The sequence below is a fragment of the Mirounga angustirostris genome, unplaced genomic scaffold, assembly GCF_029215605.1.
Source record: "Mirounga angustirostris isolate CCGP_5_RB_7025 unplaced genomic scaffold, mMirAng1.0.hap1 SCAF_6, whole genome shotgun sequence".
Classification (NCBI taxonomy): Eukaryota; Metazoa; Chordata; class Mammalia; order Carnivora; family Phocidae; genus Mirounga; species Mirounga angustirostris.
This window is the reverse complement of record NW_026991714.1, coordinates 106,586,596-106,612,129: the sequence shown is the minus strand read 5'-3', so window position 1 is coordinate 106,612,129 and position 25,534 is coordinate 106,586,596. Positions and strand designations below refer to the sequence as shown.

At 46.5% G+C, this 25,534-nt stretch overlaps 1 protein-coding gene across 8 annotated transcripts in view; it reads right to left on the bottom strand.

Moving 5' to 3' along the window:
- Positions 1-25,534, bottom strand: part of RPS24 (ribosomal protein S24) — a 159,552-nt gene that overhangs the window by 133,778 nt on the left and 240 nt on the right. For 3 of the 8 annotated variants that reach the window (XM_064594880.1, XM_064594882.1, XM_064594883.1), the window contains exons 2-4: positions 24,109-24,174; positions 23,816-24,025; positions 22,804-22,914 (exon numbers count right to left, since the gene is read on the bottom strand). In XM_064594880.1, the coding sequence (XP_064450950.1) occupies positions 22,804-22,914; positions 23,816-24,025; positions 24,109-24,174 (387 nt within the window). Of the gene's footprint in view, positions 1-19,766; positions 19,848-20,265; positions 20,288-20,540; positions 22,680-22,803; positions 22,915-23,815; positions 24,026-24,108; positions 24,175-25,222; positions 25,360-25,534 lie in introns of those variants that run through there. The other 5 variants (XR_010412489.1, XM_064594885.1, XM_064594881.1 and 2 more) reach the window with 5 other exon arrangements.

The window sequence follows — 25,534 nt, the reverse complement described above, 5'->3', positions numbered from 1 at the left end:
GAAGGCTTGGCGGAGCCCATAAGGAGGGCAGTGGGGTAGAATGCTCAGGAAAAAAAAAAGGGTACCCACACCCCTGATCCCATGGGGCCCCTGAAGGCACAGTAGGGCCTCAGCTGCTCCTGTGCAGCCACATGGGGGTATAGAGAAGAGGGGATGGGCCAGAGCCACAGGACAGCTCGAGAAGCAGTGCCCCTCGACCCCCCACAGAAAGGAGGCAAGTGTGCACCCTTCATGGGGCTGAAGATACCTGCCGCCTCTAAGGGCACCCTCAGGGATGGATGGTGCTGGCATGAGCTAGATTCTGCCCCAAGGATACCAGCTTGCCATCTAGACAGAGACCACCCGGTCAGCCATGGCAGCAAGCCAAAGTAGAGATGCCTCCCCTCACACACGGGGACCACCTCTGTAGGAAGCCTACCTCCACAGCCCACTGTCCCTGCACCTGGCCCCAGAGGGTGGGCCCCAATGCTCTGGAGAAGGAAGAGGACCGAGAGAGCAAACACTGCCCCCTCCCCACCTCCATCATCTGAGTACAGGCCCAGCCTCCAGTGGGCCGAGAGGAGAGTTTCAGTTCAGAGAGACACTGGTAGTTCTGACCATTACGCTATGGACTCCACTCCAGCTAATGTTAAGGGTAATTTGACAGAGTTCAGCAGAAAGCAGTGACTAGAGAAACATCAAACCATTTCACGTCTCTATGCCACCAAGTTGACACTTGTCAATAAACCAGTTACACAGAGGCCAATGTGAAAGCCCCTCCATAAACTGACGAATAAAGGAAAGTGGGAAGAGGTGGGAGCTCTCGGCCCCCCACCTCGGTTTCTCAATAAGATGTAACTTAAGTCAAAACCTCCTCAGTCTTAATTACCAAACAAAAAAATAACCAGACGAGCTTCTCACTGTATGTCTTTATTTATACTGTCATCTGCTCCAGCATTTTAATATCCAACTTTCCGTTGGAAGACAGATGCCTGGATGTTCACACCCCGTTCTAATGGCTTAATACCCTGGGTACTGGAGCACGGAGGGGGCTGCAAGGAAGGAGGGGGGATGAAAGCCGCCGCCACATTGAGCACAACTTTGGAGCAAATGGGTTTGAATATTCATTAAACAACATTTAATTTAAACACCCAAACTCTGAAAGCAGCAACATATGGCCTGTTTTATTTTACATAAACTGAATAGGAGGTTGGGCCATTCGTTTCTGCAGACATAATGTTCATTACCAATGAAGAATGCTTCCCTTTGAGGACACCCCTGCACCATACCGGGCCCACTGCCCCACGGCCCCCACAGGCTCAGACGAGCCCACTCACGGTGGCACAGCAACATCAACCAAATCCCCCACACCCTTTGGGGGCAGATTAGGATTTCATTAAGGAAAAGAGAGACTCTGAAGGCCTCCTGGCCCCGTGGTTTGTACCTTGGGAAAGAGGATTGGCAGAATTCTCATCCTCCTAGATTGGGCCTCCTTGGTGCCTGGGGGCTAGGTGGTAGCATCCAGATGGCATGAGCCTGACCTCCTCTGCCTGTGCATGCTGCCATGCAGCAGTCACAGCAGGCCCCAAGGCTCTGCCCACTCAGCCTGGAATTTAGGATTGTGCACATTTATACAGAAGGCTCCAGGTACAATGAGCTGGGTGTGAGCCTGAGTGCACACTTTAGTGGGGGGGGGTACACATGGCCCTGTGTATTGGATATGTGTGTGCCTGTGCACATATATGCAGTGTCTCTCCGGGGGTACTGCAGCTGTGTGTGTGCGTGCATGTGCACCCCGGGTCCATCTGGAGAGGTACGACTCTGTGCAGGTATAAAAATCCCAGGAGGTATGCAAGTGCACACACCTACAATGAGTGTGTGTGACTGTGAGAGTATGTGTGTGTAAGGGGTTTTGCTTTTTTTTTTTTAAACAACTGTCACTCCGGGGTTCTTAACTTGGGGCCCACAGACATCTCCCATGGCATCCATGGACAGAGTGCAGGGGCGGGGAACATGAACTTGGGTGGGGAAAAAAATGGTATCTTTATTTCACTAAATTCTAACTTTTTTCCATCATGAATATAGACAACAAACCCTGGCAGCCTGATCAGTTCCAATAACTGTGTCACCAACAGAAATCAGAGATATTCTCATATAACACCACAGATGTTACAGATTTCAAAATGTCCTTTATGCTCTCAATCACTACTTTGAATTAAAAGTTATTAGACCTGCCACAAGATACTATTTTCGCATTAATAAAGAAGCATATGATACTTCATTACAAATTATTTAATATTTTGCTAAGTGTACTTGAACAGAATTGGTTTTCTTTATAAGCCGTTGTTTTTCATGCATTTAGAAATATTCCGGGAAGGAGCCCGTTGGTCAACAGCCCACCCAGGGGCGAAGAAAAGGTAAAGGACCCTGTGTGGGGGGATGGAAGGAGCCACCTGTGGTCCAGCAAGCATTCCCAAGACATCACGTGGACAGGTGTGCAGAACCCTGGCAGGGGGGGAACCAGTACCTTCCCTCTGAGGGAGACCCTCCCCAAGTGGCATGTGTCCACAAGGGAAGAGGGGCTAAAAAGCCAGGAACCCTCTAAAAAGATAGCATGGTCCCAATCGTGCTAGAAACTATGCAGACAGCCCAAGCTGGCATCTCCTTGGCACTTACCCTCCAGGACTATGGGATGGGCTTCTTACAGGAGCAGGGACTTGGACAGGGCTGTGGAGCATGCTCCCAGCAAAAGCCACACCAGCTCACCATCCCCACCCACGGCTCCTCGTCACTGCCTATCCACCCAAATATCAGTTAGGCTTTCTTCAATGACCAAGACAGAAAAGCTAACTCAAACTCCCTTAAACAAGAGACAGCATTCATGAGCCTCCCTGACTAGAGTCCAGGACAATGGGTGCTTCAGGTAGGTTTGAGCAGGGCTCTGGCTGCTTCTCTGCTATTCTTTCGGCTCTGCCCTGCTCCAAATCTCAACTTTGTCCTCAGGCTGGCTTTCCTCCTGGTAACAAAATGTGTAGGGTGGTTCTAAGCCTCATATCTGCATATCACACCACCTGGAGCAGGAGACATCTCTTCCCAGCCATCAAGGGGAAGCCGTCCCACCAATTGCAATTGGCCTAACCTCCATCAGTTGCTTTAGCCAGGGGCAATTCCATGCACGGACTGGTTTAGGTCTGGGTCACTGCGCATCACCAAGCCATTACTATGCCAGGAGCCAATGCCACACTTTTATTAGCTTAGGCCAGTGAAGGCCCTCCCCGCCTCCAAGAAAAACAGGTGGGGAGAGTGGTAAGGGGATAAAATGGATACCTGGAGAGGCGACTGGAAGATCCTCCAACGTCTGTCTTTCCATGAACTGCTAGCAGGCATCTCAGCTTCCAACCGAACTGGCGGTGCTAGGACAGGGGCCATCTTATGCCTATTCACCAACCCCAAGGTGACCACTGAGAAAAGCACTTTGTATGTGTCACGTCACCATGACAGGCCCTCAACCTGCCACTGAGTACACTAACATCGCCTCTCAGTCACTGCCACACAGCCTGAGGGGGCTCCCCTCTCCCAGAGACCAGAGTTCTTCAATAAGATACTGTCTGGAAGACAGGAAGGCTGGGGGATTCCTTTTGCAGGCCTCAGTTTCCCCACATGGTCAAAGAGGGAACTGGACAAACTAAACCTAAAAGTGCTTCTCAATTGACAGTTCATGCATTACAGCAAGGGGAAGAGCATTTAAACCTTGGTGTTTTGTAGACCCAAGAGCCTTCATCATCTCCTGTCAGAGATTCTGCCACAACCTCCTGGCTGGTTTCCCACCTCCACTCCAGCCCCGCCCCCGAGACCAATGTGCTCCCCACACAGCCACCATTCGGTTGGTCAGTCAGTCAATCAGCAAATATTTACTTCTCCTGCTGGCTACCAGGCATTGTTCTAGTCACGGGGGATACAGCAATGATGTACATACAGAAAAAAAAAAAAATTGTTTTATGAAGACACACACACACACACACACACACACACACACAAAACCCCTGCCTTCATGAAGAAGCTTCCTTTCTAGAAAGAATATAGTCAAGAAGTGAGAAAACAACAGAAGTGAATGCTGAGGAGAAAACATCAAAGCCAGGAAGAAAACTTGAGGAAGGTTACAGTCTTTGATAAAGTTGTGGGAGAAGGCATCTCTGAGAAGGGAACACTTGAATGAAGACCAGATGAAAAGGAGAGCATGACCCACAAGGTTAGCTAGGGCAAGAGTGGGCCAGGCTGAGGGGATAACACGTGCAAAGGCCCTGGAGCAGAAACAGGGCTGACAGGCTGGAGGAGCAGAGCTAGAGGCTGGGAGGGTGATGGGAGGCCAGGTCGAAGGCCGTGTGGATCATGGAGAGACTTTGGCATCTCTGTAAGTGACATGGACAGCCCCTGGGGCCTTCCGAACAGAATGATTTCATGTGGCTCTCATTCTCACAGTGCACTCCGGTTGCTGCATGGAGTATAAATCTAAGGGGTGAAGGTGTAATCAGGAGTGCAGTGAAGGGGCCACAGTAGAACAGGGTGAGAAATGTGCAGGCTTGGACCAGAGGAGCCACAGAAGTGGTGAGAAACAATCGGGTTCTGGATAGATCATTTGAAGGAAAAGCCAGAAGATGTGTAGATGAACTGGCATGGGAGTGAAAGTGGAGGCTATGTGCCAGCCATGAGTGGGGATGGCCAGTGGGGACTAGGAGAAGCAGGAATACCAGGGGCTCAATTTCTGGCCAGTGCCCTTGGTAAGAGGCACATCTGATGCCCATTCCTCTGAGAAAATCTTCCAGGGGCTTCCCCCTGCCCTCTAAGTAAAGTCCAATGTGGAAACACCTGCTACAGCCCCTGAGTGAGCCGACCCCTCCCACCCTTTTGGCCACATTTCTATACGCTCCCCAGTCCTGGCTCTTCTACCTTCTACAAACCCACCCACCTTCTCTTGCCTCAAAGTCTTGGCATCTGCTCATCTCTCTTCCTGAAAAATTCCTCGCCTGCTTACAACTCCAAGCCCCAATCGCTTCATCTGCAAAAGGGGGAAGGAGAGTGTAATACCTGATGACTTGCAAGGGACCTTCCAGCTGCAACAATCTGCAGTCTGTGGCCTTGAGTTTCCGTGCCCTCGCTTGCCTGGGCCCAGGAAGATCAGCAGCAGAGGCCAGCCCAGAGTGTCCCCAGTGCAGGCTGAGGTACTCACCAAGGGCCAGCCTGGAGTACAGACACCAAGGCTTTAAGGGAAGAGCATGGAAAGGATGTGGAAGAGCCTGAGTAGAGGTAAGAGTGACAAACAACATGGTCTGGAGTAGACAAGAACCCCAAAGCCAATCTGCCTTGGCACAAGCAGAGCCCTCCAGCTGGGGCACCCTTCCCTCCTCATCCCTGCTCATCCTTCGCAGCCCCTGGTATAACTCGGCTCAAATCCCCTCTCCCTGAGGAAACCTTCCTGCTGCCTCTGGACCCTCCCCTCCACAAGCCAGTTAGTGGTGGACACATCAGTCTTCCCTCTCACCTCTATGCCCACCCACCCCCATTCCTAACAGAGCCCACTTGGAGCCTCAGACGCCACAGGTGTATCAAACTTTTCTTGTAATCAGATCACCAATATACTCTGCGCAAGACGTGAGCTTCCTGCCAGGGCAACACATCCTTTGTCCAGTGGGCAACCTGGTCTTCGTGTGGCGAACAAGCCAGAGGGCCTGTGATTCAGACCACGCCCCCAGCCCCTGGCCTGCACCTAACCCAGCCATCTCCTCTCACCTTCAGGATGTTGAGAAGCCAGAGACTCCTTTCTCGCCCTCCCTCACCTTCCGCCCAGGGACGTTATGAGAATTAATGGGATAACAGATGAAGTGCCTCCAAGGAAACGGGCTACATAAATCCAAAGTGTTGTTATTAAATTCCAAATTTAGCCCTCGGGATCAGTGAGACATGACAGATCTGGGCTGGGAGCAATCCCAGCTGGTGGACAGGAAGTCCCCATAAAATCAGAAGCCACAATATACAGGCTCTGGGGGTCAAAAAAAAAAACCCTAAAAAAATCCCCCAGGCTTACACCTTGCAGAAGGCCCAAAGAGCCTCTATAGCAATCCCACAAAGTAAGCAGATAGACTCTGCTTTTACACCAGCAGTGATAGGAAGCTCACTACTCCCCAAGTCAGCTCCTGTCCTCTTCCATTAGCTCTGGGTTTCAAAAACTTCCTCCCGTCCAGCCACACCAGTGTGCCATATTTTCCACACTCTGGGACAAATTTCACCCTTTTCCCACATGATAGCCCTTGACCAATAATACCTATCTCTGCTTGTTTCCAGCTAAATACCTCCAGACCTTTCAAACAGGCCTCATAAGCCATCACTGGAAGGCAGGCTACCATTCTGATACTCTCCTGAACAAGCTCCACTTCACGGCTACCAAAAATAACATAACCTCAAGGAGAGGTCCAACAGGACAGGGCAAAAGAGGACTCACTGTTCCTTCACTCTAGGTGCCCACTTCCTATGGAGCAGCTGGAGGCAACAATCTGTGCTTTTTTTAGCATCCAAATCACACCATGAAATCATGTAATCTCCACTTAAGTTTCAGGCCATAATCCCTGCCACACATCTATCTGGCTAGTTATGGCCCCGAAGGACCCCAGAAATGACACCCAAGCTGCGTGGGTGGGCCTCTGGGGAGCAGAGAACCACAGCGCAGACATGAATGCAGCCCTTGGAGCCAACACTGACCTAAATTCAAGGCCCAACTCTGCCACTTACTGAACAACCTTCAGCAAACGACTAAAATCCTGAGTTTCAATTTGTTTCTCTCTGAGATGAGGACAATAATGTTCACCTTGCAGAAGTCTGGTGAGGACACAAGAGAATATATACAACGTGCCTAGCACACTGAGCAGTAGGTACTCAATAAAAGGCATGGTTGTTATATTCAAAGTCTCACGGGAGCCCTGACAAAAGTTTCCAAGGACAAAAACCCCAGGAAGTGACAACATAGTCCACTGAGTTTCAGTGGGTGCCAGTACAATTCAATAAGGAAAGAATAATCTTTTCAACAAGTGGTGCTAGAACAAATGAGTAGTCACATGAAAAAGAATGAAGTCAGACCCCTTCCTCACACCATCTATAAAAATTAACTCCAAATAGATCATAGACCTAAATGTAAAAGCTAAAACTACTAAACCTGTAGAAGAAACCATAGGAGTAAATCTTCATGACCTTTTGGTTAAGCAATGGTTTGTTAGATTTAACATCAAAAACACTAGCGACAAAAGAAAAAACAGATATCTAACCATCAAAATGTAAAACATTTGCCTTGTAAAGGGCACCATCAGGAGTGCCTGGCTGGCACAGTTGGTAGCCTGTGTGTGTGGCTTTTGATCTCAGGGTTGTAAGTTTGAGCCCCACGTTGGGAATAGGGTTTACTTTAAAATAAAATATTTTAATTTTAAAAAAGATAATAATAAAGAACACCATTAGAAAGTGAAAAGACAACCCACAGAATGGGAAAAAATATTTGCAAACCATTTACTGGATAAGACTTGTATCTAGAATACATGAACACTTACAGCAATAAAAAGATAATCCAATTTTAAAATGAGCGAAAGACTTTCTAAAGACATATAAACAGCCAATAAGCACATGAAAAGATGCTCAACACCACTAGTTACTAGGAAATGCAAATCAGAACCATACTGAGGTACCACTTCACACCTACTTACATGGCTAAAATCAACGGTACAGATAATAGTAAGTGTTGACAAGGATGTAGAGAAATTAGAACTCTCATACACTGCTGGCAGGAATATAAAATGGTGCTGCCTCCGTGGAAAATAGTTGGGGAGCACCTCAAATGTTAAACAGAGTTACCATGTGATCCAGCAATTCCACTCCTAGGTATATATCCAGAGAAATGAAAATGTGTGTCCACACAAAAACTTGCACATAAATGCTCACAGCACCAGAATTATTCATAACAGCCAAAAAGTAGAAACAATTCAAATGTCCTTCAACTGAAGAACAAACTATAGTACAACCACACAATGGAATAGTATTTGACAATGAAAAGGAATGAAGTACCGCTACATGGTACAACATGGATGAACCTTGAGAACATCACGCTCAGTGAAAGAAGCCAGTCACAAAGTCATGCCCGTGATATGATTCCATTTACATAAAATGTCCAGAAGAGGCTCATCCCCAGAAACTTTAAAGCAGATGAGTGGTTGTCAGGGGCTGGGAGAGGGAGAATGGGGAGAGACTGCTAATGGGTAAGAGATTTCTTTTTTGGAGTGATAACATTCTCTGTGAATATACTAAAAATAACTGAGTTGTACACTTTATAAAGTGAATTTTATGGCATGTAAATTATCTCAGTAAAGCTGTATTTTTTAAAAAGGAATGAAGTACTGATACGTGCTACAATACGAAGCCTGAAAACATGTTAAGTGAAAGAACCAGTCACAAAAAGATCACGTATTGTATAATTCCATTTATAGGAAATGAAAATGTCCAGAACAGGCAAATCTATAAAGAGAGAAAGTAGGGGCGCCTGGGTGGCTCAGTCAGTTAAGGGTCTGCCTTCGGTTCAGGTCATGATCCCAGGGCCCCGTGTCGGGCTCCTCGCTTAGCAGGGAGCCTGCTTCTCCCTCTCCCTCTGCTGCTCTCCCTGCTTGTGTGTGCTCTTGCTCGCTTGCTCTCTCTCTGACAAATAAATAAGATCTTTAAAAAAAAAGAGAGAGCGAGAGAGCAAAAGTAGACTAGTGGTTACCCAGGGTTGGGGAGTAGAGGCGGGGGAAACAGTGCATGACTTCTAAGGAGCACAGGGTTTCTTTCTGGCATGATGCAAGTGTTCAAAAACTAGGTGGTGGGGCGCCTGGGTGGCTCAGTTGGTTAAGCGACTGCCTTCGGCTCAGGTCATGATCCTGGAGTCCCGGGCTCGAGTCCCGCATCGGGCTCCCTGCTTGGCAGGGAGTCTGCTTCTCCCTCTGACCCTCCCCCCTCTCATGTGCTCTCTCTCATTCTCTCTCTCAAATAAATAAATAAAATCTTAAAAAAAATTAAAAAAAATTAAAAAAAAACTAGGTGGTTGTGATTAGGTGCTAGATTCTGTGAATATACTGAAGCCCACTGAATTATACACTTTAAAAGGATGACTATTATGGTATATGAATTATGAATAAAGCAGTTTTTAAAAAGAAAGTTTTGTGTTTTTTTTTAAGCGGCAACATGGGGTGGTCTGGGAGTGATACGGAGAAAAGGCAGAAGTCTTAGCAACATGGGGGCGGCTGCTGTGGACACATCAGCAGCCCTCTCTCCTCACCTCCTCTCAGCAAGTGCTCCCTCTGCCCCCGTTAAGCGGAGACGGGGCTCCATGAGCTAGCAGGACCAGGGAGGGACCTGTCCTGAGTGGGCCAGTCAGTGTCACATTCCTGGGAAGTGGTAAGTAGGATGCAGGGTCTAATTAATGGTGCTGGATGCCTGGAATGGGAAGCAATGGGAAGGCCAGCTGTGAGAAAGAAAGGAGAGCATAAAAAGCTGCCTGCAAAGAGAGAGCAGGAGTGCACTCAAAGAAGGGGAAGGAAGGAGGAGGGAAGGGCTGATTTGTACTGGAATACTTTCCCAGTACCAATAGCAGGGAGGCCGCCAGCACTACCTACACCTTGGTTGTTAAACACCTCTCAGCTTTCCAGTAAATTCCTTTTGCTTGAGAGGCTCCTGTTCAAAGAGTCCCCCTGAAGCACCCATTTTCTTCTTCCTGCCATGGCAGAGACTGGTAGTTGTCCCCCAGAACCATTCTCCCCACCTTTCCCCCGGCTAGAGCTAGTCTACATTTCCCAGCCCTCTTGCAATTAGGTATGCCAGGAGACTGAGTCCCAGCCAATGCGACAGGAACAGAAATGATGTGGGTGACTTCTGGTCAGGCCGTTGTGGAGAATGAGTGCCTCTCCTCCACCTTTTCCCCACTCTGCCAGGCAGATGCAGGTGACCGTGAGGCCCTAAAGATGACAAAGGCACAAAATAGGACGAGCATGGGTTCCTGACTCACCACCTGCAGAGGAGAGCTTCCCGCTGACCTGGAATACCCCACCGTAATTGGCAACCATTTACAGAATGGAGCCAATACTGTGAATAGCAAAGCAGAGGAAATGTCTGGGTCTTCGTGACACTGTTGATCTGCTGCATCAATCAACCCTGAATACCTCTCTGCATCTAGATGGCTTCTTATGTAAGCAAATAAATGTCCTCATTGTTCAAGGCAGTTTAAGTGGAGCTCTCGGAGTTTCGCCGCTGAAGGCCTCTTACCTAATAACACCATCTAAAACCAAAGACAAAGGAGCTCAGAGAGCAGGAGCGGTAGACACTGCAACTCTTAGCTTCTCAGGGAACACTTGTCTACGAGTGACACTCTGCAAGACAGCAGAGGGCAATGAGATGAACAGCATGGAAAAGTGCCCCACACAACACTGCAGTGCTTTGTAACCTTAAAAATGAAGGAAAATGGTATTGAGAAAACTGGACAGCCACTTGCAAAAGAATAAAACCGGACCTCTATCTTACACTGTGCACTTAGACAAAAATCAACTCAAAGTGAATTAAAGATTTGATGGTGAGACCTGAAACCATAAAACTCCTAAAAGAAAACCTAAGGGGTAAGCTCCTCGATATTGGTCTTGGCAATGATTTTTTGGACTTGACACCAAAAGCAAAAGCAACAAAAGCAAAAATAAACAAGTGGAACTACATCAAATTAAAAAGCTCTGCACAGGGTGCCTGGTCGGCTCAGGTCATGATCTCTAGGTCCTGTGATAGAGCCCCATGTCAGGCTCCCAGCTCAGCGGGGAGTCTGCTTCTCTCTCTCCCTCTGCCTCTCCCCCTGCTCGTATTCTCTCTAATGAATAAATAAGGTCTTAAAAAAAAAAAAAGACAAGAGGTAAGTGTTGGCAAGGATATGGAGAAAAGGGAACTCTGTGCACTGTTGGTGGGAATGCAAATTGCTGCAGCCAGCCTGGGAAAAAGTATGGAGGTTCCTTAAAAACCTAAAAATAGAACTACCCTATGATCCAGCCATCCCATTCACGGGTATGTACCCAAAGGAAATGAAATTACTTTCTTGAAGCAGTATCCGCACCCCCGTGTTCATTGAAGCATTATTTACAGTAGCTAAGACATGGGAACAACCTAAGTTGAATGAATAAAGACAGTGTGGAAGACACAATACACACACACACTGGAATATTATTCAGCCATTAAAAAAAGGAGGACATCTTGCCATTTGTGACAACATGGATGGAGCTTGAGGGCATTATGGTGACATTAGAGCAAGAAAATACTGTATGATCTCACCTATATGTGGAATCTAAAAAAAACCCCTAACTCACAGAAACAGAAAAGACTGGTGGTTACCAGAGGCAGGGGGTAGGGAGTAGAGGAAATGGGTGAAGGTGGTCAAAAGGTACAAACTTCCAGTTATAAGAGAAATATGCCCTGGGGATGTCATGGACAGCATGGTGACTATAATTAATAATACTTTGTGTATTTGCAAGTTGCTAAGAGGGGTTTTAAAAGTCCTCATCACAAGAAAAAGAAAACTTTTAACTAGAGGTGAAGGATTTTAGCTCAACTTACTGTGGTGACCATTTCACAATATATACATATACCAAATACAGTGCTGGACACCTTAAACTAATCCTATGTTAGAGGTCAGTATTATCTCAATAAAATGGGGAAGTGAGAACCATCTAAGGGTGGAATTTTTTTTTTTTACAGAGGAGGAAGAAATGACTCCTGAGCAGCAAACGGCTCATTTAGGCTCATTCTGCTGTTGGAAGTGAGCTCAAGGTGAAAAGGCCCAAAACTCAGTCCTCTGCCCACCACTGATGAGCTGTGGGACTTGGGGAAAGTCACTCTGTGCCTCCATGGCCTCATGCATAAACAGAAGAAAATGCAGTGCTACCTGCCTACAAAATGGAGGTGCCAGATCAACTAAAGAACTTTCCTCCTCCAAGGAGGCCTGCTGGAAAGATGCATTTTAAGACCTTTCCTCCACCAACAAGAGATGCAGTTCAATGGTGTCTGCCTATGAGCTGACAATTTCTAACCAAACTATCATCCTAGAGGATGGGAGCCAGCAAAGGGCCGGACCCAGAGCCTCCGTTGACTCCTCCATGGCTCTGTGACATGAAGGTCTACAGCCCTCTGAAAACACAATTCCAGAGACTAACTGCCCAGGCACAGCAGCTCAACACAGTGAGCTGTAGTAAGCCTGTCCCTGGATTAATGAGATGAATGCTGAAGCCCCCTCCACTGTCACAGCCCCTCCCTCCAAGGCAATGTATATTCAGAATACACACTGCAGCTGAGAACAGGGTGTAAATCTTTCCTTCTTCCAAGAAATGCAGAATAGAAATCTATAGCAAATCCTTAATGTCTAGAGATCTGTACTTTTTTAAAAATTCAATTTGATAAGTTCCACCTTACTGCCTTGCACCAAGTCCCTGGCAAGGCTTACTTAAATGGATACAGGAGATGGATGTCTTACAGCAGGGCTTACAGCTGCCTTGCAATCCAAGCTCCTTGAGTAGGACAAGTCTGTCTCCTCGGTTCGAAGATAGGTCTCATGACCCAGCACTCTTGGCATCCCACCCAAACCATTCAAGAACTGGATAGAGGCATCACACTATAGGGAGAACACTGAACCAAAATTGGGCCACTAGGGTTCGAGTGTTCTTTCTCCCAAATAAATTGCAAGCCCCTTGGCTGGGGCAGCTTACAAAGGAGGAATGTTATTTGCACTGGATCTGCAGAGACATTGCAGCACGGATGGGTAGACATCGCCATGCGCATGTGAACAGCAGAAAGCCCTGCAGGTTCAGCTTCCCTACGAGGGCCGAATCCTATAAACAAGATTACCACCCCCATTAGACCTTCTCCGAGAAGAAAGAGTGACCTCTCCACTTGATGTGGCATCAGGCTTTTTTCATGCCTCCGCAAGGATAGCAGCCAGAACAATAAAGCAGGCAGCATCCAAGCCTGTGCCCACAGTGCCCCCTCGTGGGAGTCTGTGTGGCTCATCAGACCTCTTCATGCCACCAAAGCAAAGGCCACTGATTGGAGCAGTCCATAGCACCACCCTTCCTTGTCTCCACAGCCGTCCCCTCTGGAATGTCCTCCCCTTCCCCTAACTCAGTGAGTGGTTCTCAAACTTCAACCTGCATCAGAATGGCCTGGAGAACTTGTTAAAACACAGGTTGCTGGGAACCCACCCAGTTTCTGATTCAGTAGTTCTGGGGTGGTGCCCAAGATTTCGCATTTCTAACAAGTTCTCAGGTGATGCGGACACAGCCTGTTTGGACCCACTGCCTCTGCTAATCTCTCTGCACCCATCAAGGCTCAGCACAACTTCTAGCTCTTTGAGATGTTCCACAAATGTCCCCAGGCTTATCATACAATGTCAAAGCTATGTAACTTTGATCAAGTTCCTTAAGCTCTTTGAGCCTCAGTCTCATCTATAAAATGTGGATATTAGGAGCTCCCTCATAGTGTAGTTATAAAGGGCAAATGAGATACAGGTATCCCCCCCTCAAAAAACCTACATTAGCACCCGTTTCTACTAACCAAAGAAATCCAAAGAGGATTTTCACTTTTGCAGGAAATAAAGCGAAAATAGCATTTGGTTTGTTTTGCAGCGCTCCCTGAGCAACAAGAAGCACCACAAGCCCCTGGCCCCGAAATACACTCAGCATCTCAGCATCAAGACGCCATAGCTGTGAATGGTATTGTGAGCACCTGCGCTTTATCTCGATGTATGTGGGGCATCCATTACCAAGCTGTTTTCTAAAATGCATCCTAAGGGGCGCCTGGGTGGCTCAGTTGGTTAAGCGACTGCCTTCGGCTCAGGTCATGATTCTGGAGTCCCGGGATCGAGTCCCACATCAGGCTCCCTGCTCAGCAGGGAGTCTGCTTCTCCCTCTGACCCTCCTCCCTCTCATGCTGTCTCTCATTCTCTCTCTCGCAAATAAATAAAATCTTTAAAAAATAAATAAATAAAAAATAAAATAAAATGCATCCTAAGCCTGAGAGATCATTTTCTGGGTCTGAGAACACTCCAAAATTTTCCCATATAAACCGATAATTCAGTTCTTCACTTTACACCTTTTCAGGTTCTGAAAGGTTTCACAGGATCACTCTACTTTCAAATAGCTGGGAAAACCTAGAATTCATGCAACAGGCTTCCTGGCACATAAAAAACAGTAAATATCAGCTCTTCTGCCATTATTTTATTAGCAGTAACAATAGTAATATTACTGTTCATCTGCCAGCTTCTTGAGGACAGGGACCATTTCTCCTACTCAACAATTCTCAGAGGCAGAAGGGACCTCAGGGACCCATGAGTCCAAAATACCCCTAACGTAGTTCACCAGGAGAGGCACCTAAGAAGTTGTCACAACCTCAGATGTTTGGCTGCCACCCAGAACTCACTCGGGAAATTGGGGCAGGAAGTCTGGGCATTTGTAATCTTAACAAGCCCCCAGATGCCAAGTTTGGGAACTACTCATCCAGTCCTGTACCTCATCTAGTCACAGGGAAATGGAGGCTCAGAAAAGTCCCTTGCCATCCATAGCCCCAGGTGGCTAGAGGCTGAGCAAGGATCAGAAACCCGGTCTCTGGATTCTAATCTAGTCCTCTTCCATCAAGCTAGATGGCGTGGATGCCATCTCTTCAACCCCTAGCCTCTGGCACAAATCCTTGCTCCAGCATGCACGATGAACAGTCCAACAGCTAAAGTATCCCCCATGCAGAGGAATTCAGCATGTGACAAGGACACTCAATCCAGTATTTTTTTTTTTTTAAGATTTTATTTATTTATTTCAGAGAGAGAGAATGAGAGAGAGCACATGAGAGGGGGGAGGGGCAGAGGGAGAAGCAGACTCCCTGCCGAGCAGGGAGCCCGATGCGGGACTCGATCCAGGGACTCCAGGATCATGACCTGAGCCGAAGGCAGTCGCTTAACCAACTGAGCCACCCAGGCGCCCCTCAATCCAGTAGTTTTTATTCAACCAAAATATCTAACAGGAAAAACCCTTAGCCTGGCATACGAGATCCTCTGTAACTTGCTCCCTTGCTGGCCTCTCTAGTCTCATTTTCCTCAGGACCTTACTTGTACCCTAACCCTCAACCAGACTGTGGACAGTTATCCTGGGGGGTGTCACTTCCACAATGTCTGGCCTACCAGAAGCTCAAGGGATAGTGGATATAAAGACAAATGAAAGCCTGGAGGTGTGTTCACTCACTGGACCCACACCGCCCGCAGAGTTCCAGAACTCAGGAAAGCCTCTACTTTGCCCGCACAAATGAATCAAGCATCATACCTGTGTCCTTAGAGCCAAACTGAAGTCTACTTTTGAAATGGAGTTTCTGGTACCAGAATGCATTGTGCAAAACTGCTGGAAGCCACCAAAGTCACCAGAGGTCTTCCATCTCACCTACCAGCACTCTGTTCCCACCCTCCCCAACTCATCCCTTGTACCCCAGGAGGACTGGGCTCACTTCACCCCACAGCTGCTACTTGTTCCCACCTCCCTGCATTCTCTTCTAGTTTTCACCACCCTAGATCAGAAAACCCTGCTCCTGTGCATCCGGATCAGATTGTCCACTAGTGATCTTCCCTCATAAGCCTTCCAAGACCCAGTCAACCTGCAGATTCTCTTGCCTCTGGATTGCTATCATGTAATCACGGTGAGGAACGAGGCCATGAGACTGCGGTGAGTTGTTTAACCCCCTAAGCTTTGAGGGACGAGATATAGTTCATTCATCTCTCCAAGTCCCCCACAGGGACCAGGGTGCACAGCAGCTCAGTCAACAGGAAATTCAGTTGGCCATCTACCACTTCAATTATCCCATGGCAATGGGTACCTTGTTGAGCACACATTGGGTATACGAATGAGTCTTGCTCACCTTTAATCTTAACATACCCTACAGACAACAGCTGCTCAATTAGTATTTGATTGAACAAAGGCACAGGGATAAAGACTGTGGAGTCAGACAGTTGTGCCGTACTCCCAGCCCCACTACTCGCAGAAGTTCTTAACTGCTCTAAACTCTATGTGGGTCCGGTGAGATCTGTCTTAGGATTATTGTGCAGACTAAAGGAGATAATTGTTTATACAGAATTTAGAACGGTACTTGCCTTGGCTCCAAGAGTATGACCTATTAAGATGCTGTCTTTAAGAAGAACCCAAAATAACTTGTCAGGGAACAAAGGAAGAGCAGAGCATTGCTAAAACGGCTTGGGCACATGCAGCTAACTATAAATGCAACTTGGGTGCAGTGGTAAGGCAAGAGGCCAAGAAGCACCCCAGTATTCATGGAGACTGTAAAACCACCCCCTTCAGAATCACCTCTAGCTTCTTTTTGCCACTCTTCAAAGATCCCTGCTTCCCCTCATGAATCCACAGCCTCCCGCCAGTGCCAAATTAAGGAAAGGAAGGTGCTCTCCCTACCTGTCGACTCAGCTTAGTAAAGTCAACTTTGCATTTTTACAAAGGCTCTTTCAAAAACTGTTGACAGTGGAGCATGGTCTGGTTACTGTCAGGGCCGACAACGCTGGATCTCTTAAGAATCCTCAAGTTCAACAGCACAGACTATACACAATTTAAAACGAGTTCCTACGAGTCCTTCCTATCACACATCACTTACCACTAGTTTCCAAACTGTTCTCACAGATACTCCATCATTTGAGCCTCAAAATAGCCTCTTCAGTCCTGTCAGCAAGAGCAGGCACCCTTGGGTACCCCAATTTAAAGAAGTTAACCCATGGGCACCTGGGTGGCTCAGTCAGTTGGGTGTCCTACTCTTGGTTTCGGCTCAGGTCATGATCTCAGTCATTCATGAGACTGAGCCCTGCATTGGGCTCTCTGCTCAGCAGGGAGCCTGCTTGAGATTCTCTCCTCCCTTTGTCCCTCCCCTGAAATCCCCCCACCTTGAGCATGCGCTCACACTCTAAAATAAATCTTTAAAAAGCTAACCAAGAACACCTGGGTGGCTCAGTCGGTTGAGCGTCTGCCTTTGGCTCAGGTCATGATCCTGGGATCCTGGGATGGAGCCGTGCATCCAGTTCCTTGCTCAGCGGGGAGTCTGCTTGTCCTTCTCCCTGCCATTCCCCCTGCTTCTCTTACTGTCAAATAATTAAAAAAAAAAAAAAAAAAAAAAAAAAAAGCTACTCTAATCAGCTGACCAAGTGACTTGCCCAGACACCCAGCTGGACCAAACGGAAGAATCCTGCAGAAGGGACACAAAACCAGAGTGCAGGTAGAGGTTGCAAGCTAGCTGTAGCCGAGGCCGTGGTGGAGGCCATGGTAGATTGCACAACACCTATCTTTAAAGCAGGTACCCAAGCATCTAACCTTGCCAACTACCATCATGCAGGAAGGTGAGGTGCTGTCGCTGCCTGATATTTCAATAGGCTGGAAATCTGGATCTTTATGTATAATTTGTCCAGTTTCAAAAATGTTGTGCCTGTGCAAGAGCTTACAGACAAGACTACCGGTTAGTTGACTTGGCTCCAATAGCCCAGCCTAGGCAGCTCCCCTGGAAAACCAAGCTCAGCCAGAGTTAATCATGACTCCCTTCCCCCAGAGAGGCTACACTAGCTGAATGACTGCCAACTCTGCCCTCCCTGAGCACATCCCAACAGAAAAGCTTCTTCATCTTGTGACTGCTATCAACCTTTACCTCCACTCTGGCTCGCCACAGCTGTGCCCTCCATCTTCACATCAGTCCCCAGTACCCCACTCCCAAAGCCACCTCCTACCCTTAATTTTGCTTCTGTTAGCTCTGCTCCTGAACTTTCCAAACCCTCCCCCAGCTCCAATTCACCTGGTGCCCTATCCCGAGCCAGCCCAGGTGTCACCTCTCCCTTCTCTTCAGCTCCTTGCCCCTGCACGCTGCTCACCAGTCCTATGCTGCCTCACCCTCGCAGCCACAGGAACCCCATTTCCTTCTGCAACGTTTGCCACCAGGTACGAATGGCCTCTGCACTGCCTAGTTGAAAAATCCCCCACTTAACATTACCGGTTAGCCATTTTGGTGAAAACTGACACTAGCAGTCCTGAATCCCCCACTCCTCCACACTCTCCTGCTAGTACAGCCAGGCTTATGTCCTGGCCCTAGCAAGGGAAACCACAGGGCCATGGGTTCCACAAACCCAATAGCACAGCCTGAGCTTAGCTCCAAGTGAAGCAACTACACCCACCATCAGCAGATCTCAGCCAGCAGGTCCAGCCCTCACATCCCTGCTCTCTGGTCTGCACGTCCTTCTTCAGTCAAGGCCTCTCACCATGTTCTCCAAAACATGCAACCATTCCTTCCACCACCCTCTCATGCCTTCTGCTATCATGATTCTTGCTTCTTCCTGAATCCCGTCTACCCAACCAAGCAGGTCTTTCACTCCTTGACAACTTCCTCAGGTTTCTCTGGTGATTTTAATCCACTTACATGGTTCCTAATCATATTTATAAGCTTGACTCCCATATGGACCCATGTATCCTACACCAACTTTGGGGGAAAATGGAATCCAAAACCCTTAAGCCATTAATGCCTCTTTACCCCATTCCCAAATATGCAAGCTCTCCAACTCCTACACTTTCTAACCCTCTCAAAAAGGCACCCCAACCCTCAAAGTAACCCTAAAACAACTTCTCCTCAAATCTCTCAAAACCAGGGCGCATGGGTGGCTCAGTTGGTTAAGCATCTGCCTTTGGCTCAGGTCATGATCCCAGGGTCCTGGGATCGAGTCCCCGCATCAGGCTCCCTGCTCAGCGGGAAGCCTGCTTCTCCCTCTCCCTCTGCTACTCCCCCTGCTGTTCTCTCTCTCAAATAAACAAACAAGGGGCGCCTGAGTGGCTCAGTCGGTTAAGCGTCTGCCTTTAGCTCAGGTCATGATCCCGGGGCCCTGGGATCGAGCCCCACATCAGGCTTTCTGCTCAGCAGAGAGCCTGCTTCTCCCTCTGCCTGCCACTCTGCCTATCTGTGCTATCTCTCTGTCAAATAAATAAATAAAATCTTTTAAAAAATAAATAATAAATAAACAAACAAACAAAATCTTAAAAAAAAAAATCTCTCAAAGCCACACAATTGATCAATAACCCACAGCTCAGGTCCACAACCCTGATGCCTGAAAAAACCAAACTCAGAACTGGCATCCAGCATAGAAAAAGTGACACTACATAACCCTCCATGTTTCACCAAAAGCATATAGATCTACCAAGCAATTACACACTACATCCAAATATTCATTATACTAACCTCTTCCAAATTCCCCACTCATAATACACCATTCACTTATCCCATAAGCACAAACCTACAATGCACAGGTGATTTTGGCAGATCCTATTTACTTTGTGATAAATGAGTATGTACTCTAGTAATATTCTACTGAGGCAAGTAATTTTTCAGTAATAAGAACGATGTCAGGTTCTAGGAAGACCAAAAGGAATTCAGATTTCAAGTGTGTCTTTCAGATACTGACCAACTAGACTGATGGCAGGTATTAACAATGAGCACACCAGACTGGCACTGTATGCTCTCGTGTTGCTGGTACCCCACACCCACATCTGTGTGCTACTAAAAGGAACGACAATCATACCAAGTTTTCACTAAAAGCGTACTGGAACATGTGAACTTGGGCAGCAATCTAAATCTGCTCTACAGCAGAGTAATTTCATAACGCTCCCAGTAAACTTCAAATACATTTCAAACAACCAGACACGTTAACATTCTTAGTTTATTGATCCTCTCATGAAAAATCTGCACAACCAGATAAAGCCAATGTAGCATCTTTACTCCTTCTGTGAAACAAAGAAAAGGAAAAATTTAGTTAGTGAACCACCTTTAAAACTCTTAAGAATTAAAATTTAAAATCTTCAGCAAACTCCAAAATTAATGACACTCATGCAAAACAAGTATTAGTGACCTAAAATGTTAAGTTTGTGATCATAACACAATGAGAGCATCAAGAAATAAAACTTGCAAACACTCACATTAGAAATGGAATAAAGAATTAAGTATTACGGTTTTAAAAACAAAACCACGTCACTACCGGTATCTAAAAAGCTACGATTCTTCAAAGCATTTGTAAATCAACTTCTAAAACTACTTCACATGCAAAAACAAACACAAAAAACAAAACTATTTCACATGCTCTAGACTTTCGAATTACTGTTATCAGTAAAGCCTAATGATCCACATGAAAAGCTTGAATTATACCTGTTGTCCAATCTCCAGCTCACTGAATCAGTGGCAGGGAAGGGAGAAAGGAGGGAAGAAGGAAAAGAAATATTTCATTAATAGTCCCTTTTCAAATTCCAACATAATCTGCATTTACATGCATGCAATCAAATACGTTAGAAATAACTGTTTTCTTTTTAATTGTATACAGAGCGCTATTGAGACACACTCATTTTTATTCTTCCCAATTTGGAGAATACCTCATGTGATTAGTATGGTTCTTATGTAAACAAAGTGGCATGATGGTTTCACAATGAGGAGATCATCATGCCAACAGCAGTGCCAATCCAGGCTACCACTGCCTACGCATACATGAAGTACACATACCTGACCCTCAGCCCTCCTCCTCTGCTCAGCAACATCATGATGGGCACACAAGCACCATCAAAAGACCCGGGAATCATCCCACACTAGAGTCTAACCTCAAAGAGAGAGTTCTAAATGATCAAGCAAGTCTTTTAAAACCTGTCTCAGCTCAATACTTTAAAAGCTACTGTTCACAGCCACCAAAAGTAGTGCAAATTAGTTTTTTAAAAGGCAGAACTGGGCTGAAATGAAAATGCTTCGTGCTCTTTAAACAAGAGACTATTTATTCCTTAATTTAAAACAACTCTATTGTACCCAAGAGGTAAGAGCAAATACCAATTCCAACCACCAAACAAGAACAGTTAAAAGTAACATTAGTAAGCCTGGCTATTTTGAGCCAAAGAATACTTGTGCTCATTTACGCATTCATTTCCCAGCCAGTTTTCCAGAGCTATGCTAGTGAAATGCACCAGTGCAACCTGAAGCAGGAATAGTGATGGCTCAGGTCCCCACAGGGAGCCCCTCCACACGTCACCGGCGAACACTAACGAGCACAAACATATGGGGCCCAAAGACCGAATGAAGACAAGAATGGGTTAAACATCCTTGGTTCTAGATCAGTCCACTGACTGAATCTTTTTTGCAACCTCGGCAACTTCTGTTGATAGGTATAAGCCGCCTCACAAACAAGGAGCAGTTCTAAGCAGCAAGTAGTTCCTCTGGCAGTTCATCCATTACTAGAACTCTGTGGCTGGAAAGACAATGTGATTGGAGGCCTGGGCAGGCATACCCAGATCTACTGCCTGGCAGGGAGTCACTGTTAGAGGAAGCACACAGGGGCAGTGACTACCAGTGTTTCAAAACCCTACGAACCCCCAACCCCTCTACTAAGCCCACCTTACATGCTGGTTTAGGCTGCTCAAATGTGCAAAAATGTATTTAACATGGGGTAGTAGACCATTCTGACCAAAAACTTATGAAAAAAGCATATTTATCAGAGGCTTTGGTGTGAATATACAATTACCTTGGAATTTTTTCAATGGAAAGAAAAATGGACATCAGATGAAAAATTAGAGATCAATAAAAAGCAATGTAACGGTAAAAGGCAGCTTTGATCGAACACTTCCTGAACAGAGACTCTGCCAGATTTCCTAGACCAGTTTATTACCAGAGCTGCCAAAGAAATCGACCAGTCCCTGGGGTCCCCAAGGGAAAGACTGCTGATGACAAAATGAGGCCCCTTCCCAAGCCCTGTGTTAACTAAAGCCGTTTCCTGGGTATGTAACTCTGGGACACAGCATTTCCCAAGTACAAGTTAAAAGATGCCTACTCAGTAGAGTACCCACCTTCCTCCACCAGGTCACTTCGCAACATAACATGCATTTTTGAATTTCCAAAATAAACGTGATTAAAAGTTTCTCTCCCTTCCTTATAATACGCCATTTTAAAACAAATATAAGAGATCATACTACATAAAACTCTTGTTGTCCAAAAGCCAACATGCAAAGCATCAAAGCAAACTCAGTGAAGGTGATGCATCCCCACACCGTGCTCACAATCTCAGTACCTGCTAGACACTTCATTTCTGATGAACAAGAAATCCAAGAAAGTAGAGGGAAAAGGCAAAAAAAAAAAAAAAAGTTCACAGAACACTTGATTATTTGTTAATTTAACAACCCAACACCTTAATTCCATTCAACTATTATTTACAGTTAGCTAGCAAAGCTGGTAAAAAGCTGCTTATCATTAAAATCACTTAAGTCTTGGCTAACTGGAGAGGAAAGCAAGTGAGATCCCACCTGCCTCTCCAGCATGCCAGGGAAACACGGGCCACATTGATTCAACTGCTTCTTAAACAAGTTATCTGTTTTAAACAAGTAAGTTTACTCTTCCCCTTTAACAGTCCAAACCAATTCGCAGTAAAATGGACACTTTTCCTGACAGGGCTTCCAAGGTGCCCACTAGGATCACTGAACCGATGTGGCCCCTGTGTTGTGCTGATCTGTGAGCTGACAAAGGGTGGGCAAAGCTACTCTAGTGAGGTGTTAAGATACTACATCATGTAGCGTCTCAAAACACGTTACCTTCTGTAATCCAGAAGAAGTGGGAAAAGAAAAAACATTAAAAAAAGGTTATTAAAAAACAAATCCCTCCTTTCTAGAAACTAAAGACCTGCAATGACATTTCTGTATTCTCCTTGATGAACAATACCTTTTTGCCAGCACCAACATTGGCTTTTGCAGTCCCCCTGACTTTCTTCATTCTGTTCTTGCGTTCCTTTCGCTGTTTTCTTGATGTCTTTTTCTTCTCATACAGGCCATGCTAAAGGAAAAAGGAGTACCTTTTAAGTGACTTGCAAACATCAACTCAGCATTAACTCATCTGGGAGGGACCATAACCAAGTCAGGTAGCTCAAGAAATGCAGCTTCCCAAATCACAATTGTTTCAAGTACATTTAACAATACTTGTTTTTACTAAAACAAGACAGGTAATCCAATTGAGACACAATATGTACAAATCAGTGGCACAGTACTCAGATGTGCTCTCAACACTCCAACCTACTCATCTTCACTCTGCCCATTTTTGCACTTGCCGTTCCTGCTGCCCAGACTGCTCCCAAATCTTCACAGATCTCAGCTTAAAGGTCACCTCCTCAGCAAGGCCTCTCAGACCACCCAACTAAAGAGCGCAGCATCTGTCTACCACACCACCATGATTTCCCTCACAGGTGTTCTACTGGAAGACTTATCTGATGGCAGTGAAGAAGAGTTAGAGAAAAACACAAGTAGTACTTCAAAATAACAACCTGCAGCTTATGATCTAGAATCTAAGGGAGCTTGCTCAGCTCGTTGCTGTAGTTCACTCTAGTGCTTGTCACTCAGGAAATGATCAAACTCAGACTTTTAGAATTAAGGATCTCAACTGGGTGCCAACGCTTCCAAACCCATCCCCTTATTTCCAGCTCCTATCTCCACAAGTACTACATTACTTGTCCTTCTAGACCCAGCTCAAAGGTCACCTCCTCAAAAGCTGCAGACCCCATTACTGAAGCCCTGTAATCTATCTGTACATTTATCAAAAAACCTCTCTTAACCACTTTAGTTCCTTAAGTCTGAGGGCTGTCCCTCCCCAATCTGCTTGCTCTTGCTCATTCCACTGCATCCACAACACAATGCTGTTAAAAAACAGTCTTCAGCAGCTGTTGAACAATGAGAACACCTACTCTTGCAAGTCTGTGTTTGGGTTCATTTTTCTTTGCATAATCCAAGGAATCATATATCATGCCAAAGCCGGTTGTCTTGCCACCACCAAAATGGGTTCTGAATCCAAACACAAATATGACGTCTGGTGTGGTCTTGTACATTTTGGCTAGTTTTTCCCGAATTTCTGTCTTAGGTACTGTTGCCTTTCCGGGGTGAAGAACATCAATGACCTAAAAAGAAGTAACAGATTTTAGTGCTTATTATTACAAAATGAGTCTTTTGAAGCGACAAACAATGATGTGCCCTTCCTTACCATCTGTTTCCGCTGAAGCAGTCGGTTAGTCATGAACTTCCTGGTCCGGATAGTTACTGTGTCGTTCTAAAAACACACATAATGCACTAGTTAATGATCCACTCAACCTCTTCTTGAGCCTGCTGAGATTTTTCCGAGATACAGCACTGCCAATGGGTACCCACGAGCCATAAGTGGACAACTCATAAACATGAAGTCACATTTAAGATGCAGTTCTGCAGCTGCAGGCGCCACATTTCAAATGCTGAAGAACCACATGAGCTAGTTGCGGGAACGCTTCCATGAAAAGAAAAACCCACACACTCCCAGTGCCTAACTCCTAAGGCACGTCCAACACGCTCAGTACTAAGAGAACGCACCCCAAAGCTTTCTGGAATCTTCACTTTGCTGTGGGCATCACTTTGGAGCAGGGTTTCTCAATCTCAACGCTACTACTCTGGTCCCACTACTTCTCTGTGGGGACTAACCACTAGAGACCAGTAGCACCCCCAACTCCAGTTTTGATCAAAAATGCCTCCAGATTTTGCACTGTCCCCTTAGGGGCAATTAAAAAAAAAAAAAAAAAAACACCTTCACGTAAGAACCCTTTCTGTGCAGTAAAACTACTTCGACCTGCACAAACCTTTAGTCTCAACTACGTTTGTAACACCCTCACAAGTTTGACACAAACGCTGCCACCATCTGCAGGTAAACTACCAGTCTTGCACGGCCAATTTTACACCCCACAAGAAAACCTACTCCCTTCTAAATGGCCCAACAGCTTTTACACAAGTAACCACCTAGGAACGTGGCCATTCAGCATGCTTACACTTCGGTAAAAAAGAAATTTTACCCAAAAAGGACACAAAGCAGAGAGGCCTTCGTGGCAACGACTGGGTGCTAGATTTCAAAACCAACCAAAGTAAGTTGACTTGAACAGTCCTCAACTCTCGAAAAGACTGGAGGGAAGAGGGGACTTGCAGATAAGGTCCAATTAGAAATAGGCGCTGAACCTTCACTGACAGAGCGCACCCCTCACGTACTTAAGGCCAGCTTTCTGGAGGCCTCCCTTCCCAGGGCCTCGGTTTCCGCACAGTACAAGAGGTTCCGTGCGGCTCACGATGTTTTAGCTTACACATGCGAACAGCTTCACTCGCCACGACTCGCTCGCCCGGGCGCCGCCGGCACCCACTTCACCTCTTGGGTTGCCATCACCTCCAAGCCGCCTATCCCAAACTGAGAACGCAGGTGAGATGGGCCTCACCCCACCCCGCCCAATCCACCAGGCTCCACGAAGCCGACAAACGCAGCAGGCGCCCTCGCAGTCCCCAGGCCCTGGACTCTGAAGTCCGACGTGCCCGGGTCCGCGGCACAGCCCGGACTCCCCACCGACGGCTCCGGGACTCTCGGCAACCAGCCTCCGTCAGACACAGCCAAAAAAAGAGCG